We start from the raw sequence: 20,363 nt of genomic DNA on the forward strand, positions 1-20,363 counted from the left end.
TATCCTGAGTCACATGACAATATGTAGCTGGCAGTTGGTCTTTTTGTATTGTGTTTCGACAGTGAGACAAAGGGGAACATGTGTTGGCAGGATGGGCCATCTCTGTCTTGATAGGGGTGTGGAGCTGTGACCTACCACACTTGCACATCACAAAGCCTGTGCCTCAACACGTAAAGGGTTTCACACTAGTCATATGTGTCCCCAGACAAGCCGGGACCAGGGCAAGGAGGAAGAACATTCCAAACACTACTGGGGTGTACACCTCTAGAACCTTCTAATACAAAGCTAGCATCAAGGATAAATAGTGGACCATAAGACCCAGCTCTTCAGTATCCTCCTGGACCTGTGGATACTACAGAAGAAGGATGCCCTGCTGCGCTGCTGCTAAGGCCCATCTTGCTTGCTGAGAAGGAAGAGTGGACCTGCATCCTTCATCCCAGGCTGAAGTGACTCCAAGGGTTAGCTGACTGATGACCTGTTCTCAGCTACAGGGACATAATAAGCTTCAGAAGCCTCTCTTTACCTGCCCAGCTGACCTGCTGCCTGGACTTGCAACAGGACCTTCCTGAGCCCGGCTGGCCTCTGCTTGAGTAAGCTGCTGATCCTCAAGCGGTGCCTCTTAGTTTCAGGACCCTTGGTGTGGCATTAGTTGACCTCCCACTTCAAGAGAAGGAAAAATCCTGGAGTTTTGGACTCTTCGTGACTGCCAATGGGCCTGTTTGTGCCAAGATCATGGCGTTTATGCTGAAGGCCATAGCAACCCACCAGTGAACCTGACTCTATACTACAGGGACCACCAGTGATTACCTGCAACAAGAGATCTGCACTTCAAGCTACGGCATTGACAGCCCAAAGTGACCGCCAACCTGAATCTCCAGCAACGGCCATCTGCAATATTTGATAGATTCTTCATACTAAAGCGATGACCATCCGCAATGCCCAGCTTGCTCTCTGCACCACAGCAATGACCATCCAAGTCACTACCCTTGCAGCCCCCTCCACAGTGAACAAAACACTTTGCATTTCAGTGGAACCAATCAATATCCTGTCTCCTGCCCACACTTCGGCATTGGCCTGAACTTGTGACTTCACCTGGTCTTGCACGACCAGATAACCACAAGTGGTGCTTTGTGTTTTCAGGCATTATATGACCTTAATTCTTTGAAACTGCATACCTCTGGTTGAACTAATTTGATTTTTGTTATGTTGGTGCCAAATAATATATTACATTTCACACTATTTTTCTTAATTGGTGTGTGATGCTTATTGTGTTCTTTTTTCACTTTATTACTGTTTGAAGTGCTGTATAGATACATTACACACTGCCTCTAAGTTAGGCCTGACTGCTTTTGTGGCAAGCTACTAGAGGGTTATGCACAGGTTAATTTGGGGTTGCTTGTGAATTCAATCTGACAGGAGTTGTGGTTGCTGCTTGAGTAGAGTTCCACCACCCTCAACCAGTAACACAATTTCCTACAGTAATGATTTGTTAGAAATGGGGTCTCTAGTTGGCAGTCGGTTTGCGCCCTGTCCATATAGGGACCCTCACTTTAGTCAGGATAAGGGAGATATCCTCTCAGATAACCCTTGCTCACCCCCTTGGTAGCTTGGCACGAGCAGTCAGGTTTATCTCAGAAGAAATGAGTAAAGCATTTGCACATAACATACAGTAATAAGTGAAAACACTACAAAAGGACACCACACTAGTTTTAGAAAAGTAGCCAATATTTATCTGTGCAAAACAAGACCAAAACAGTAAAAATCCAACATACAGGGTTAAAGATATGAATTTTGCAAGATTTACTAAAAAATACAGTTCCTTGAAGTCAATAGCTCCACCTGGGGCTATCATGGCATTGTGATCAACAAAACCAACAGTTCAGGCTGGCTGCGGCATCGCGGCCCAGCTACGGTGTCGGGGACACCCGCAAACAGTATCCTTGGAATTGCAGGATGCTGTGATCCTTGTGGTGATCTTCGTAGAGCGGTGTCGCTGCAATGCAATGTTGGTTCCGGAGTCGGTGCAGGAGTCGTAGCGCCCTTGAAGTCACACACCTTGCGGATCGAACTCCGGGCTGATGAAGTCAGGAGCTCTGCCGTCGATGGCGTCGAAGTTGCGGTGCGAAGCGGGACGATGCAATGCGTGGTGCCCACAGGTCATGGTGCAGGCAGTGGTTCGGTGACGCCGTCCAGCGTTGTCAGTGAGACCACTAAAGCTCTTAAAAACTCAATAGCTCCAACAGGGGCTATCATGGCGTCGTTGATGGAGTTGCTTCCAATAATCCGACACAACAGGAGCCGGTCACAGAGTCACATGGACCCCGGGGTACAGTACCTTTGAAAACCAAGAAACAAAGACATTGCATGGAATTGTGGAGAAAAAGCACCACCGGAGCTGGTGCGGCGTCAGTCCCTTATGAGGTCCGGGGAGGTGAGGCGTTGGTTCCTTACTGCGAGGCAAGGAAGGCGAGGTGTTGGATCCATCCGGTTCAGGGGGAGCTGATGCGGCGTTGGTGGCGAGGCATCGATCTCTTGTGGCCGGGCGTGGTCAATGAATCCAGTCGGTCAAAATGTGATGAGTCAACTTTACAGTGTGGCGATTACACTGCGTGATGTCAGAGGTATCGCAGCAATGTTGGTCTAGCATGGCAGGCCGCGGTTGTTGCATGCAGTGTTGCCCATAGAGCAGGAGCAGGCTGTGACATCAGGGCTGGCGTTGCTGAAGTAATTCCTGGTGTTGCTGAAGTCAGAAAACTAGCTAAAAGCTAGTAGATGAAGTCTTTGCTGTCCCCAAGACTTCAGAATAGGAGGCAAGCTCAATCCAAGCCGTTAGAGAGCACTTTTAGGGAAGGCAGAGTCCTTCCAGCAAAGTCAGAGGCCAGCAGGGCAGCAGGGCAACACGCAGGGCAGCAGTCCTTCTCAGCAAAGCAGTCCAGATGAGTCCTTTGGGCAGCCAGGCAGTTACTCTGACAAAGTGTAGGTGTAGAACCAGAAGTGTCTGATTTGGTGGAGTCAGAGACCCAGTTTATATACCCAAAAAAGTATTTGAAGTGAGAGAAACTTTAAAGAGTTTTTTTTTTAAGTGCACAAGTTCCCCTTTCAGCCCAGTACTGTCTGCCAGTATCCCTGTGGGGGGTTATCAGTCCTTTATGTGAGGGCAGGTCAATGGCCTTTGAAATGTAAGTGAGAGCCTCTCCACCCTTCCTGCCCAGGGAGACCCATTCAATATGCAGATGAATGCAGATGTGACAGAGTGTCCTGTGGTTATGGCCTTCTGGGTGGAATGCACAAGGGGAGCTGTTAACTAACGCAGACCAGACGTGGATTGGAGACAGGCTGTAAGGCACAGATGGCAGTAAGTACAGAGAAGTGCCCATGTTCTAAAAGTGGTATTTCTAAAATAGTAATATTAAATCCAACTTCACCAGCAAGTAGGATTTTCTATTACTATTCTGGCCATACTAAACATGACAAGGCCACTTCTTCCAAATCAGAATTTACCACTCAAAGGTATATGAGGGCAGTTCTAATGCTAGTCTATGAGAGGAGCAGGCCTCACAGTAGTGGAAAACGAATTTATGAGTTTTTCACTACCAGGACATGTAAAACCCATAAGTACATGTCGTGCCTTTTACCTACATAGCACCCTCCCCAGTGGGTTACCTAGAGTCTACAATAGGGGTGACGTATATGTAGAACAATGGGAGTTTAAGGTTTGGCAAATAGTTTTAAAGCCCAAGTCGAAGTGCAGTAAACTGCAGGCCAACTAGTTGCATTCAATTTATAGGGCCAGGACACATATAGTGCACTTTACTAGGGACTTACAAGTAAATTAAATATGCTAATTGGGTATAAGCCAACGTTACCATGTTTTTAGAGGGAGAGCGCCTGCACTTTAGCACTGGTTAGCAGTGGTAATGTGTCCAGAGTCTTAAAGTCAGCAAAAATGAGGTTGGAAAAAAAAGAGGAGGAAGGCAAAAAGTTTGGAGTGACCCTTCAGAAGGGCCATTTTCCAACAAGTAGGAACAGGGTAAGTCGAAGAGGCGGGTCTGCAGCTTCTTTGAAGAGCCAGGTCTTCATCTTCTTGTGGAACTCAAGAAGACGTGTTGAGGCCCTAATGTGTTGGGTGAGGTCATTACCTGTCTTGGCACACGTGAGTAAACAAACAACTACCAGCTCAGCTTCTGTGTATGCGGGGGAGGGTGCGAGAAATAGGGGCTGAGCTCAGTTTGATGGGTTACTAGAAGTGTACATGGTGGTTGAGGCAGGAGGATCCTATTTTATTCAGTGCTTTTTATGCATGAGTGAGGAGTTCAAAGTAGCAGTATTTATGGATGGGAAGTCAGTGGAGTTTCGTGAGATAAGGTGTGAGGTGTGATGTGAGTGTGGTGTGAGAGGTCATGGATGAGACTGGTGGCACCATTCTGGATAATCTGGAGTTTGTGTAGGAGGTGTGTGGAGATTCCAGAGTAGGATGTATTGCCACAGTCCAGTCTGCTCGTGATGAGGGCTTGTGTGACAGTGTGTCTGGTCTTCTAGGGGAGCCACATATAGATTTTTTGCAGCATTCGTAGGATGTGGAAGCACAAGGAGGTAACAACATAAACCTGTGATGTCATGGTGAGTTTGTTGTCCAGGATGAGCCCTAGGTTTTTAGTGTGTTTCGTCTGGGTTGGTGTGGGGCCTAGCTCCATGGGCCACCAGGAGGAATCCTAGGAAGAGCTCTTGTTCCCAAAGTTCAGCACTTCTGCCTTGTCAGTGTTGAGGGTCAGGCAATTCTTTCTTATCCAGTTTGCCACGCCTATCATGCAAGTTGTGAAGTTGTTCTGGTGGTGTTGGTGTAGTCTGCCAAAGATATGATGAGCTGCGTATCATCGACTTGGGAGATGATGTTGATTCTGTGTGATCTGATGATCCTTGCGAGAAGAGTAATTTATTTGTTGAAGAGGGCTGGGATGAGTGACAATTCCTGTGGGACTCTGCAGATGAGTTTCTTAGGTTCTGACATGTAGGATGGGAGTCTCACTCTCTGGGTCCTGTCTGTGATGAATGGGGTTATCCACTTTGGTGCTCTTCCTTGTACTTCTGTGTGATCTAGTCTTCTCATGAGGGCATGGTGAGAAACAGTGTTGAAGGCTGCTGAGAGGTCAAGTAAGATGAGTGCTGTGGTTTTTACTCATTTGCAGATGGTCTGGATGTCATCTGTGGGCGCAATGAGGGCTGCTGGAGTCCTGTCATTGTTGCAGAAGCCTGATTGCATGTAGTCCAGAATTTCATGGAGTTCAAGGTATATGGCGAGTTGCTTGTTGATCGCTTACTCTATGACTTTGGCTGGGAACAGTAGCAGCAAGATGCGCTGGTAGTTGCTGAGCTCGCTTGGGTCTGCAGTTGGTGTCTTAAGGAGGGCTTTGACTTCTGCGTGTTTCCAGCTTTTCAGAAAGGTTAGGGATTAAATTGCTTTATAAAATACACAAGCCATGCAAGGATCAATCCCACGTTATTTATCCAAATTAAACTGGTGTTCATTTAGAAGTACCATCATTTAAAATACCTGGGTATACTTTTGGTGACACTTTTAAACCAGAAACTACGGCTACTTTAAACACTTTATATAAAGGATCTTTCACATGCTTGGTACAAAAATATTGAAGATACTACTACACCCTCAGACTTGGAAATGCACTTCTGTAAATATTAGAGAGGCCTAAAAATGCATCTGTTGTGGCCCAGCTTAAGACTGTACAGGGAATGGGATCCTCAAAGTTATTACTCCTTCCTTTGTCTTTACTTATCATGATAATCTTTGCCAAACACATATGTCACTGGAGAGCAGCTACAAAGCAGCAATAGCACTATGCAGCAATCCTTAAATACATAAATAAATAAATATTACATTTTTCACAGTTGGTGAAGAGTTTGACACTTTAGCCAAGGATTCGAAGACTTAAGCCTTAATTAAGAGTGACCTATTAATTCCGATGGTGTCGATAACTACAGCTAACAGCCCCATTGGAATTATGAGATCCTTGGGAACACTGTGGGTTGCTTAATTTCTAGCCATGGGTTTCAAGCTGCAAGTACAGACCAAAATGAATATTTACTGGGGACTGGACATGGAATTAGTGACTACATGGTATTTCCTCATTTCTTAGGGGATCATGAGAATTCAACCTGCAATAAGACGGATTGGCTAGGTGTGAGAAGGTAGCCTCTTTCTAGCCTTGTTACCCCCACTTTTGGCCTGTTTGTGAGTGTATGTCAGGGTGTTTGTCACTGTTTTCACTGTCTCACTGAGATCCTGATAGCCAGGCCTCAGTGCTCATAGTGAAAACACTATGTTTTCAGTATGTTTGTTATGTGTCACTGGGATCCTGCTGGTCAGGACCCCAGTGCTCATAGGTTTGTGGCCTATATGTATGTGCCACTGGGACCCTGTCACACAGGGCCCCAGTGCTCATAGGTGTGCATGTATATGTTCCCTGTGTGGTGCCTAACTGTCTCACTGAGGCTCTGCTAACCAGAACCTCAGTGGTTATGCTCTCTCATTACTTTCAAATTGTCACTAACAGGCTAGTGACCAATTTTACCAATTTACATTGGCTTACTGGAACACCCTTATAATTCCCTAGTATATGGTACTGAGGTACCCAGGGTATTGGGGTTCCAGGAGATCCCTATGGGCTGCAGCATTTCTTTTGCCACCCATAGGGAGCTCTGACAATTCTTACACAGGCCTGCCACTGCAGCCTGAGTGAAATAACGTCCACGTTATTTCACAGCCATTTTACACTGCACTTAAGTAACTTATAAGTCACCTATATGTCTAACCTTTACCTGGTAAAGGTTAGGTGCAAAGTTACTTAGTGTGAGGGCACCCTGGCACTAGCCAAGGTGCCCCCACATTGTTCAGAGCCAATTCACTGAACTTTGTGAGTGCAGGGACACCATTACACGCGTGCACTACATATAGGTCACTACCTATATGTAGCTTCACCATGGTAACTCCGAATATGGCCATGTAACATGTCTATGATCATGGAATTGCCCCCTCTATGCCATCCTGGCATTGTTGGTACAATTCCATGATCCCAGTGGTCTGTAGCACAGACCCTGGTACTGCCAGACTGCCCTTCCTGGGGTTTCTCTGCAGCTGCTGCTGCTGCCAACCCCTCAGACAGGCAGCTGCCCTCCTGGGGTCCAGCCAGGCCTGGCCCAGGATGGCAGAACAAAGAACTTCCTCTGAGAGAGGGTGTGACACCCTCTCCCTTTGGAAAATGGTGTGAAGGCAGGGGAGGAGTAGCCTCCCCCAGCCTCTGGAAATGCTTTGTTGGGCACAGGTGTGCCCAATTCTGCATAAGCCAGTCTACACCGGTTCAGGGACCTCTTAGCCCCTGCTCTGGCGCGAAACTGGACAAAGGAAAGGGGAGTGACCACTCCCCTGACCTGCACCTCCCCTGGGAGGTGTCCAGAGCTCCTCCAGTGTGCTCCAGACCTCTGCCATCTTGGAAACAGAGGTGCTGCTGGCACACTGGACTGCTCTGAGTGGCCAGTGCCACCAGGTGACGTCAGAGACTCCTGCTGATAGGCTCCTTCAGGTGTTAGTAGCCTTTCCTCTCTCATAGGTAGCCAAACCCTCTTTTCTGGCTATTTAGGGTCTCTGTCTCTGGGGAAATTTTAGATAACGAATGCATGAGCTCAGCCGAGTTCCTCTGCATCTCCCTCTTCACCTTCTGATAAGGAATCGACCGCTGACCGCGCTGGAAGCCTGCAAACCTGCAACATAGTAGCAAAGACGACTACTGCAACTCTGTAACGCTGATCCTGCCGCCTTCTCGACTGTTTTCCTGCTTGTGCATGCTGTGGGGGTAGTCTGCCTCCTCTCTGCACCAGAAGCTCCGAAGAAATCTCCCGTGGGTCGACGGAATCTTCCCCCTGCAACCGCAGGCACCAAAAAGCTGCATTTCCGGTCCCTTGGGTCTCCTCTCAGCACGACGAGCGAGGTCCCTCGAATCCAGCGACACCGTCCAAGTGACCCCCACAGTCCAGTGACTCTTCAGCCCAAGTTTGGTGGAGGTAAGTCCTTGCCTCACCTCGCTGGGCTGCATTGCTGGGAACCGCGACTTTGCAAGCTTCTCCGGCCCCTGTGCACTTCCGGCGGAAATCCTTCGTGCACAGCCAAGCCTGGGTCCACGGCACTCTAACCTGCATTGCACGACTTTCTAAGTTGGTCTCCGGCGACGTGGGACTCCTTTGTGCAACTTCGGCGAGCACCGTTTCACGCATCCTCGTAGTGCCTGTTTCTGGCACTTCTCCGGGTGCTACCTGCTTCAGTGAGGGCTCTTTGTCTTGCTCGACGTCCCCTCTCTCTGCAGGTCCAATTTGCGACCTTCTGGTCCCTCCTGGGCCCCAGCAGCGTCCAAAAACGCCAAACGCACGATTTGCGTGTAGCAAGGCTTGTTGGCGTCCTTCCGGCGGGAAAACACTTCTGCACGACTCTCCAAGGCGTGGGGGATCCATCCTCCAAAGGGGAAGTCTCTAGCCCTTGTCGTTCCTGCAGTATTCACAGTTCTTCAGCCTAGTAAGAGCTTCTTTGCACCAACCGCTGGCATTTCTTGGGCATCTGCCCATCTCCGAGCTGCTTGTGACTTTTGGACTTGGTCCCCTTGTTCCACAGGTACCTTCAGACAGGAATCCATCGTTGTTGCATTGCTGATTTGTGTTTTCCTTGCATTCTCCCTCTAACACGACTATTTTGTCCTTAGGGGAACTTTGGTGCACTTTGCACTCACTTTTCAGGGTCTTGGGGAGGGTTATTTTTCTAACTCTCACTATTTTCTAATAGTCCCAGCGACCCTCTACAAGGTCACATAGGTTTGGGGTCCATTCGTGGTTCACATTCCACTTTTGGAGTATATGGTTTGTGTTGCCCCTATCCCTATGTTTCCCCATTGCATCCTATTGTAATTATACATTGTTTGCACTGTTTTCTAAGACTATACTGCATATTTTTGCTATTGTGTATATATATCTTGTGTATATTTCCTATCCTCTTACTGAGGGTACACTCTAAGATACTTTGGCATATTGTCATAAAAATAAAGTACCTTTATTTTTAGTATAACTGTGTATTGTGTTTTCTTATGATATTGTGCATATGACACTAAGTGGTACTGTAGTAGCTTCACACGTCTCCTAGTTCAGCCTGAGCTGCTTTGCTAAGCTACCATTATCTATCAGCCTAAGCTGCTAGACACCCTATACACTAATAAGGGATAACTGGGCCTGGTGCAAGGTGCAAGTACCCCTTGGTACTCACTACAAGCCAGTCCAGCCTCCTACATTGGTTGTGCAGTGGTGGGATAAGTGCTTGAGACTACTTACCACTCTTGTCATTGTACTTTTCATAAGAGAAAAATATACAAAACAAGGTCAGTGTATATACACATAGCCAAAAAGTTTTGCATTTCCTCTTTTCACTCTTTTCTAAGTGCTGAAAAGTACTTCTAAACTTTCAAAAAGTTCTTAAAAGTTTAAAAAGTTTTTTCTGTCTTTCCAAAAAGTTCTGAAAACTTTTTTTCTCTTTTGTCTATCACTTTAACTCTCTCTAAAAATGTCTGGCACAGGCCAAAAAGTTGAACTGTCCAAACTTGCATATGATCACCTTAGCTGGAAAGGAGCAAGGAGTCTCTGCATAGAGAGAGGTTTGAGTGTAGGGAAGAATCCTTCCTTAGAACTGTTAATTAATATGCTTAGAGTACAGGATAAGGCCATAAGTGCCCAATCTGTAGAAAAAGTAGCTAATGGTTCTCAATCTGATCCAGGGACTCCCCCAGGAAAAGGTTCAGGAAAGAAACTTCTCAGCCTGCCCATTACTAGACAGTCTAGCATAGTTGGTACAGAGGTTGAATCACATCATACTGATGATGTGCTCTCACATTATACTGGTAGCCAAGCTGTTAGGGTGCCCTCTGTAAGGGACAGGTCTCCTTCTGTTCATTCCCATCACACCTCTGTATCTAGAAATGTCCCTCCCACCCACCCTGATGACAGATTGTTGGAAAGGGAGCTCAATAGATTGAGAGTGGAGCAAACCAGACTGAAGCTCAAGAAGCAACAGCTGGATTTGGATAGACAGTCTTTAGAAATAGAGAGGGAAAGACAGAAAATGGGTTTAGATACCCATGGTGGCAGCAGCAGTATTCCCCATAGTCATCCTGCAAAAGAGCATGATTCCAGGAATCTGCATAAGATAGTTCCCCCTTACAAGGAGGGGGATGACATTAACAAGTGGTTTGCTGCACTTGAGAGGGCCTGTGCTGTACAGGATGTCCCTCAAAGGCAGTGGGCTGCTATCCTATGGCTATCATTTACTGGAAAAGGTAGGGATAGGCTCCTTACTGTAAAAGAAAATGATGCTAACAATTTCCAAGTTCTTAAGAATGCACTCCTGGATGGTTATGGCTTAACCACTGAACAGTACAGGATCAAGTTCAGAGATACCAAAAAGGAGTCTTCACAAGACTGGGTTGATTTCATTGACCAGGCAGTGAAGGCCTTGGAGGGGTGGTTACATGGCAGTAAAGTTACTGATTATGACAGCCTGTATAACTTAATCCTGAGAGAGCATATTCTTAATAATTGTGTGTCTGATTTGTTGCACCAGTACTTGGTGGACTCTGATCTGACCTCTCCCCAAGAATTGGGAAAGAAGGCAGACAAATGGGTCAGAACAAGAGTGAACAGAAAAGTTCATACAGGGGGTGACAAAGATGGCAATAAGAAGAAAGATGGTGAAAAATCTCAAGATAAGCATGGGGATAAGGGTAAAACCAAAGATCCCACTTCAAATCTTAAACACTCTTCAGAGGGTGGGGATAAAACAAAGTCTTCCTCTTCTTCCCAACCTGCACACATTAAAAAGCCTTGGTGCTTTGTGTGTAAAAACAGAGGCCATAGGCCAGGGGATAAGTCCTGTCCAGGTAAACCCCCTGAGCCTACCACCACTAATACATCAAGCTCTAGTGCCCCTAGCAGTAGTGGTACTAGTGGTGGGACTGCTGGCAACAGTCAAGCAAAGGGTGTAGTTGGGTTCACTTATGGGTCCATAGTGGAAACTGATGTAATCAGTCCCAAGACAGTTTCTGTCACACCTAGTGGCATTGGCCTTGCCACACTGGCTGCTTGTCCCCTTACAATGGATAAGTACAGGCAGACAGTTTCAATAAATGGTGTTGAGGCCTTGGCCTACAGGGACACAGGTGCCAGTTTCACTTTGGTGACTGAAAACCTAGTGCCTCCTGAACAACACATCATTGGACAACAGTATAAGATTATTGATGTCCATAACTCCACTAAGTTTCTTCCCTTAGCTATAATTCAGTTTAGTTGGGGTGGAGTTACTGGCCCTAAGCAGGTGGTGGTATCACCTAGCTTACCTGTAGACTGTCTCTTAGGTAATGACCTAGAGGCCTCAGGTTGGGCTGATGTAGAGTTTTATGCCCATGCAGCCATGCTGGGCATCCCTGAGGAATTGTTCCCTCTCATTTCAAGTGAAATGAAAAAGCAAAGGAGAGAAGGCCTGAAAACTCAGGATCCCTCTCCAGCAACAGGTAAAAAGGGTATCACAGTATCCCCTAACCACCCTACCATTCAGGATACTATTCCTGTGGTGGGAGAAACCTCTCCTGGGGTGGCACCTGTTCCAAGGGAATCATCAGCTGGCAAAGCTGGACTCCCTGAGGTGGAAGTACCTCTCTGTGGGATAACTAACATTGGTGAGAAAAAGAGCACCATTTTAGTTAACATGGAGCATCCCTCCAACCCTCCCAGAGAAACTTTAGTGCAGAAACTCTGCACTGCCTCACAACACTTAGGACAGCATCCCTGCCCTAGTGTGGAGCTGATAGGACAGCATCCCTGCCCTGCTCCAACCCAAGAGAAACAGCATCCCTGTTCTCTCTTCCAGCCATATGGACAAAGTTTTTGCCCAGCTATGGCTTTTCTGAGACAGCATCCCTGTCTGGCATTTCCATCACTACAAATAGGTTCAGTGGACAATTCCCACTGCTCTAAACTAAAACTTACTGATAGAAACTCTGAAAATACATCTTCACATTGTTGCTTAGCTAAAAAACTTCAAACAGGGTGGTTTACATCCCCACAGGGAAGTAACCATATAGTGGATGATAAAGGGAGTAACCAGTCTATTGCAGAGCTACTCTCTACTTATCACCACTTAGACAATAAAGTCTCAACTGGCCAAGGTTAGCCTTATTGTCCTTCGTTTGGGGGGGGGTTGTGTGAGAAGGTAGCCTCTTTCTAGCCTTGTTACCCCCACTTTTGGCCTGTTTGTGAGTGTATGTCAGGGTGTTTGTCACTGTTTTCACTGTCTCACTGAGATCCTGATAGCCAGGCCTCAGTGCTCATAGTGAAAACACTATGTTTTCAGTATGTTTGTTATGTGTCACTGGGATCCTGCTGGTCAGGACCCCAGTGCTCATAGGTTTGTGGCCTATATGTATGTGCCACTGGGACCCTGTCACACAGGGCCCCAGTGCTCATAGGTGTGCATGTATATGTTCCCTGTGTGGTGCCTAACTGTCTCACTGAGGCTCTGCTAACCAGAACCTCAGTGGTTATGCTCTCTCATTACTTTCAAATTGTCACTAACAGGCTAGTGACCAATTTTACCAATTTACATTGGCTTACTGGAACACCCTTATAATTCCCTAGTATATGGTACTGAGGTACCCAGGGTATTGGGGTTCCAGGAGATCCCTATGGGCTGCAGCATTTCTTTTGCCACCCATAGGGAGCTCTGACAATTCTTACACAGGCCTGCCACTGCAGCCTGAGTGAAATAACGTCCACGTTATTTCACAGCCATTTTACACTGCACTTAAGTAACTTATAAGTCACCTATATGTCTAACCTTTACCTGGTAAAGGTTAGGTGCAAAGTTACTTAGTGTGAGGGCACCCTGGCACTAGCCAAGGTGCCCCCACATTGTTCAGAGCCAATTCACTGAACTTTGTGAGTGCAGGGACACCATTACACGCGTGCACTACATATAGGTCACTACCTATATGTAGCTTCACCATGGTAACTCCGAATATGGCCATGTAACATGTCTATGATCATGGAATTGCCCCCTCTATGCCATCCTGGCATTGTTGGTACAATTCCATGATCCCAGTGGTCTGTAGCACAGACCCTGGTACTGCCAGACTGCCCTTCCTGGGGTTTCTCTGCAGCTGCTGCTGCTGCCAACCCCTCAGACAGGCAGCTGCCCTCCTGGGGTCCAGCCAGGCCTGGCCCAGGATGGCAGAACAAAGAACTTCCTCTGAGAGAGGGTGTGACACCCTCTCCCTTTGGAAAATGGTGTGAAGGCAGGGGAGGAGTAGCCTCCCCCAGCCTCTGGAAATGCTTTGTTGGGCACAGGTGTGCCCAATTCTGCATAAGCCAGTCTACACCGGTTCAGGGACCTCTTAGCCCCTGCTCTGGCGCGAAACTGGACAAAGGAAAGGGGAGTGACCACTCCCCTGACCTGCACCTCCCCTGGGAGGTGTCCAGAGCTCCTCCAGTGTGCTCCAGACCTCTGCCATCTTGGAAACAGAGGTGCTGCTGGCACACTGGACTGCTCTGAGTGGCCAGTGCCACCAGGTGACGTCAGAGACTCCTGCTGATAGGCTCCTTCAGGTGTTAGTAGCCTTTCCTCTCTCATAGGTAGCCAAACCCTCTTTTCTGGCTATTTAGGGTCTCTGTCTCTGGGGAAATTTTAGATAACGAATGCATGAGCTCAGCCGAGTTCCTCTGCATCTCCCTCTTCACCTTCTGATAAGGAATCGACCGCTGACCGCGCTGGAAGCCTGCAAACCTGCAACATAGTAGCAAAGACGACTACTGCAACTCTGTAACGCTGATCCTGCCGCCTTCTCGACTGTTTTCCTGCTTGTGCATGCTGTGGGGGTAGTCTGCCTCCTCTCTGCACCAGAAGCTCCGAAGAAATCTCCCGTGGGTCGACGGAATCTTCCCCCTGCAACCGCAGGCACCAAAAAGCTGCATTTCCGGTCCCTTGGGTCTCCTCTCAGCACGACGAGCGAGGTCCCTCGAATCCAGCGACACCGTCCAAGTGACCCCCACAGTCCAGTGACTCTTCAGCCCAAGTTTGGTGGAGGTAAGTCCTTGCCTCACCTCGCTGGGCTGCATTGCTGGGAACCGCGACTTTGCAAGCTTCTCCGGCCCCTGTGCACTTCCGGCGGAAATCCTTCGTGCACAGCCAAGCCTGGGTCCACGGCACTCTAACCTGCATTGCACGACTTTCTAAGTTGGTCTCCGGCGACGTGGGACTCCTTTGTGCAACTTCGGCGAGCACCGTTTCACGCATCCTCGTAGTGCCTGTTTCTGGCACTTCTCCGGGTGCTACCTGCTTCAGTGAGGGCTCTTTGTCTTGCTCGACGTCCCCTCTCTCTGCAGGTCCAATTTGCGACCTTCTGGTCCCTCCTGGGCCCCAGCAGCGTCCAAAAACGCCAAACGCACGATTTGCGTGTAGCAAGGCTTGTTGGCGTCCTTCCGGCGGGAAAACACTTCTGCACGACTCTCCAAGGCGTGGGGGATCCATCCTCCAAAGGGGAAGTCTCTAGCCCTTGTCGTTCCTGCAGTATTCACAGTTCTTCAGCCTAGTAAGAGCTTCTTTGCACCAACCGCTGGCATTTCTTGGGCATCTGCCCATCTCCGAGCTGCTTGTGACTTTTGGACTTGGTCCCCTTGTTCCACAGGTACCTTCAGACAGGAATCCATCGTTGTTGCATTGCTGATTTGTGTTTTCCTTGCATTCTCCCTCTAACACGACTATTTTGTCCTTAGGGGAACTTTGGTGCACTTTGCACTCACTTTTCAGGGTCTTGGGGAGGGTTATTTTTCTAACTCTCACTATTTTCTAATAGTCCCAGCGACCCTCTACAAGGTCACATAGGTTTGGGGTCCATTCGTGGTTCACATTCCACTTTTGGAGTATATGGTTTGTGTTGCCCCTATCCCTATGTTTCCCCATTGCATCCTATTGTAATTATACATTGTTTGCACTGTTTTCTAAGACTATACTGCATATTTTTGCTATTGTGTATATATATCTTGTGTATATTTCCTATCCTCTTACTGAGGGTACACTCTAAGATACTTTGGCATATTGTCATAAAAATAAAGTACCTTTATTTTTAGTATAACTGTGTATTGTGTTTTCTTATGATATTGTGCATATGACACTAAGTGGTACTGTAGTAGCTTCACACGTCTCCTAGTTCAGCCTGAGCTGCTTTGCTAAGCTACCATTATCTATCAGCCTAAGCTGCTAGACACCCTATACACTAATAAGGGATAACTGGGCCTGGTGCAAGGTGCAAGTACCCCTTGGTACTCACTACAAGCCAGTCCAGCCTCCTACACTAGGCCACTCATAATGAGGTCGTTAGTAGAGATAAGTGCATCCTCTGTGTTTCAAGGACAATAAGCCTCTATGTAGACAGGTTTTTTGCATGTACCTCCAATCCTCAAGAATCTGTCAGTGGCAACCTAAATCCAATCTATCCATAAGACAACTGCTTGGATGATCCATCTAACATGACTACTGCTACAGCTCACTCCATTCTCCAGTTCTGTGCCTTACAAATCTGCTCTTTTCATTCAGTGGGTAAGACATGGCATTTAGGTAAAAAAATTAGAAGAAACCAGTGCTTACTTTGTAAGAGAAAGAGTGCTGGTGGCCGAAACCTTACTGAGAAGCCCACGGCCGGCGCAATGAGACGTGGCACGCCCAGGTGCATGGCTGCTTAGCCTGGAATGCACCCCAGGCCTCTGTAAACCACTGCTAGGCACTCCCTCTGCCTTTAACTCACTCCTGCTTGCTCCCTTTGTGCCGCTTTTCCATTTTTGTCTTTCTTTCCCGTTTGTGTGTGTGTTTTCCTTCGTTTGTCCCCAGGAAATGTTCCATGAGGAAAAATAAGTTTCGGTGCTCAAAAATCTCTGCCAGTGGCCTCCTGCGGTTCACATTAAGCACTAGAAGAAACGCAGCGCTTTGCTCGTAATGTTTCATCTGTACAGGAGCCAATTGTCGCTTTCATAAATCATTGTATGCAAAGCGAGGGAACAGACTGAATCAGAGTTGATTTCCTTCTACGTTTATCATTCATTATGTGATACTTTTAAAAAAAAATATGGCTCGATTACGAGTGATTCATTACATTTGTTGAGGTTCCTGTTACCGCACCTTACGGAATTCTAAGTTTCACACTTGTTTTAGCAATAACTAAAACATTTCCCTGCACAATATGAAGCACTACGAATCGAATTCCACATGACGTCCAATTTTCTGAGAAAAACGCTTGGAATAGGGAACACAACTTGGAATTTCTGCATATGATAAACACTTAACCCTCCCGTGCTGGTATTTACCAGGTATGGTAAATACTCCCCCACCATCGCCCCACTTGTAATCTGGACCTATGGCACATTCGACTCTGTTTTGAGGAGACTAGTCACAAGTAGAGCTTTGTAAAATGTATATAGTAAACTCAATGAAAAGAAAGTAAGACATAAAGGCATAAGGTAATATAAGAGAGCTTGAAGAGCTAGTGCACTCACGTCTCGCAGGTTAAAGGTTATCTCCAGGCTGGACCAGAAGAAATCTGAGAACTCGGGGTACATGTCGAGCACTTCCAGAATGTCCTCCCGGTGTATCTTGTGCAGGTCACAGTAGGTCAGCGCCCGCACATCGGCGTTAGACTTCCCTGGTCTGGCATAGAGGTTTAGAGGCTCTCCAAAGATATCATTCTTCCCTAAAAAAGGCAAACAAATATCATGCGGTGAAAGAAAGGCACCACACAAAAGGACATCGACGGCACAGAGGATGGTCAGAGCAGCTCGAAGTCACAAATCCTGCAGAAAAAGTATGTGTGAACCAGTCTGCCTGTGACCCCAAATTCTACATTAAAACTTCAGAGTGTATGAAATTCATCTTGATCCGTTTGTAGGCGTTTCATCCACGGTTTTGCGGGCCAGTAATAGTATCTTATCATAATTAGCTACTAACTGTAATGGAGTCTAACAAAGTTATCCTCACTGGTTTCATATTTTTGCCCTCTCTTATTACCACATCACTAGCTTCTTAGGCTTGAATAGTCGCTCTTAGTCCACGCTGTAATAAAGTGTGCGGGTCTAGTGTTTAGGGGTACTGATGTAGCGGTCACCCGGAAGTGAGGTTATGATTCAGGGGCTGCCGATTGTTAAAGCAGGTGGAGAGTGGCTGCTAGGCAGTATTTCCAGCCACCAATAAACGTGTGTCTGTCTCGTTTATATAGCGTGGCTTAGAGCATTACACTGGCGACGAGCCTACGTATGTACAGCAGGAGTGCCGGAAGCGCTCCAGAAATTCACTGCGTGTCTGAGGAGCCGACAGAAACTGAAAATTAATAGAGAAGTATGTACTCGGCCAGCGTGACCACGCATACGCAGAGGCGTGTGAGCAAGGGAGCATTGGAAGGACCAGCTCCCATGACGGAATTAAAATAGCTGGACAAAGAAAAAGGGGGCGAGGCTTGAAAGATACTTTTGTATGAAGATAAAAGGAAAAAAAAAAGAAACAAAGGAACCAAAAACACCCCAGATTAATCGAAGAGACGGTTGGGCTCCCACAGATGACACAAGTGCACAGGACACTGACCCCACACAACAAGGGATGCACCACTGTGAAGAGTGATAATGCAGACAACCTCAAGTCGGGTCAGAAACAGGGAAGCAGCTAAAGACAAGGAACCACAAGTCAGCTGCGCACAGCACCATGGCAGATGACTCGGCGCCAGCCCTTCACCCGCAACCACAGCATTTCATGGTGGGTGCAATCCTGCCGATTAGCGAACTAGGGGACCCAGCCAAAGCATCGCCCAGATGGAAGGTACGGGTCGGTCGGCTAGAAAACTATTTTGTGGCCACCCGGGAGAGGGATGGTGCCATCAAAAGGTCCCTGCTTCTTCACTTTGCAGGAGAGGAAGTCTACAAACTGTTTCAACACCTCCCGAACAGTGGCAACTTTGATAACTACAATGCAGCCATGAGGGCCCTGAACGCGCATTTTGATCTGCAGTTGAACCAGGATTTCGAACAGTTCAAGCTGCGCCAGGCACAGCAAAGAGCAGGGGAGTTGATTGATCAGTTCTATGCCCGGCGACAGGAGTTGGCAAGCACTTGCACTGAAGACGATCAACCGAAGGAAATACGAGCACAGACCATACAAGGATGCAGAAACAATACACTCAGGGGCCTGATATTGAGACAACCCAACATCATCCTTGATAATATACTCATCATGGCGCAATTTCATGACTTATCGGCAGCCAGGGAAGCAGAAATCGACATGGCAATGGAGCAAGCACTAGAAAAAGCAGCAATGATGAAAACCGAACGTGTGGATGCGGGGCAGATGCAGCAAACAAAACAGAAGGTGCCACCACAGGTCCAGACCAGGCAAGGAGGATGCTGCAATCAGTGTGGAAGGAATGCACACGATGCCAGGGACTGCCCAGCGCCAGGGCGAACCTGTTCGAAATGTAGAAGGATGAACCACTTCACAGCCATCTTCAAAGGAAGCGCAAGAAGGTAGGGAAGAAGAGGAAGAAGGGCAACCTCCAGGGCAATAAAACAACTATCCCTGGATGACACAGAATCTCGTGGCACCCACTTCTCACTGCCCCAAAGCATACGTGGGGACTCCTCGACGGAAGAAGAAGCCTTCCTCATTTCATTCACCAACGACCTGAAGAGGCGCCGGCTACCACAGCTGACATGCATAATGGAGGTCGAGGGGTTAAGCATCAAAGCATTGATAGACACGGGAGGATCAGTGAATGTCATGGGCGTCCAGCAGTATCAGCGCCTCCGTCCTCGTCCGCTTATGACGCCCTCGAAAACCAAGATATTCACTTAGGGAAGCCGCACGCCCCTACCCCAATATAAATCAATCTGTCCATTGCAATTGAAAGCAATCTGCCCCACTTTAAGCCAAAACAATCTGCCCCACTCCAATCCAAAACAATGCGCCTCACTCCAATCTGCAATCTGCTCACTCCAAACCAAAACAATCTGCCCCTCTCCAATCTACCCCGCTGTAATCCATAACAATCAGACCCACTTTAATCTGCCGCACTCCAATCCAAAACAATCTGTCCCACCCCAATCTAAAACAACCTGGAGACTTCAATCTGCCCCCTCCAATCTAAAACAATCTGCCCACCCACTCCAATCAAAAACAATCTGCCCCACTCCAATAAAAAACAATTTTGCCCCACTCCAATCAAAAACAATCTGCCAAAATCCAACCCCAAACATTTAGCTCCACTCCAGTCTGTCCCACATCAATCCAAAACAATCTGCCCCACTCCAAAATAAAATTCCCTGCCCCACTACAGTCTGCCCCACTCCAATTCCAAACAATCTTCCCGCTCCAATCCCAATCAATCTGCTCCACTCAATCCAAAACAATCTGCCCCACTGCAAAATGCCCCACTCCCATCCAAAACAATCTGCCTCACTCTGATCTACCTCACTCCGATCCAAAACAATATGACCCACTCTAACTTGCCCACTCCAATCCAAACCAACCTGCCCCACTCCAATCTGCCCACTCCAATCCACAGCAACCTGCTCCACTCCAATTTGTCCCACTCCAATCCAAAAACAATCGTCCCCACTCCAATCCAGAACCATTTGCCTAACTCCAGTCTGCCCCACGTGAATCCAAAACAATGTGCCCCACTCCAATCTGCCCCAATCCAGTCCAAAACAATGCCTCACTACAATCTGCCCCACTCCAATCCAAAACAATCTGACTCACTCTAATCTGAACCACTCAATCCCAAACAGTCTTCCCCGCTCCATTCTGCCCCACGCCAATCCAAAACAATCTGACCACCTCAAATCTAAGGCAAACTGCTGCACTCCAATCTAAAACAATCTGCCTCACTCCAATCTAAACAATCTGCCCCACTTAAATCCAAAGCAATCTGTCCTACTCCAGTCCAAAACAATTTGCCCCTCTACAATCCAGAACAAACTGCCCAACTCCAATCTGCCCCATTTCACTCCAAAAAAATTGTCTCCACTTCAATCTACTACATTCCTATCCAAAACAATCTGCCCCACTAAAATATGCTCCTCTCCAAATCAAAACAATCTGCTCCACTCCAGTTGGACCTACTCCAATCTGCCCTACTCCAGTCCAAAACAATCTGCCTCACTTTAATCCAAAATAACCTGCCCAACTCTCATCTGCCCCACACCCAACCAAAAAATCTGCCCCAATCCAATCTGTCCCA

At 47.5% G+C, this 20,363-nt stretch overlaps 1 protein-coding gene across 2 annotated transcripts in view; it reads right to left on the reverse strand.

Moving 5' to 3' along the window:
* KCNH2 (potassium voltage-gated channel subfamily H member 2) overlaps nucleotides 1–20,363 on the reverse strand; it is a 1,485,214-nt gene that overhangs the window by 43,211 nt on the left and 1,421,640 nt on the right. For both annotated transcript variants that reach the window (XM_069210759.1, XM_069210762.1), the window contains one exon: nucleotides 16,639–16,832. In XM_069210759.1, coding sequence (XP_069066860.1) covers nucleotides 16,639–16,832 — 194 coding nt within the window. The remainder of the gene's footprint in view (nucleotides 1–16,638; nucleotides 16,833–20,363) is intronic.

Source organism: Pleurodeles waltl, chromosome 10 (assembly GCF_031143425.1).
Source record: "Pleurodeles waltl isolate 20211129_DDA chromosome 10, aPleWal1.hap1.20221129, whole genome shotgun sequence".
Taxonomy (NCBI): domain Eukaryota; kingdom Metazoa; phylum Chordata; class Amphibia; order Caudata; family Salamandridae; genus Pleurodeles; species Pleurodeles waltl.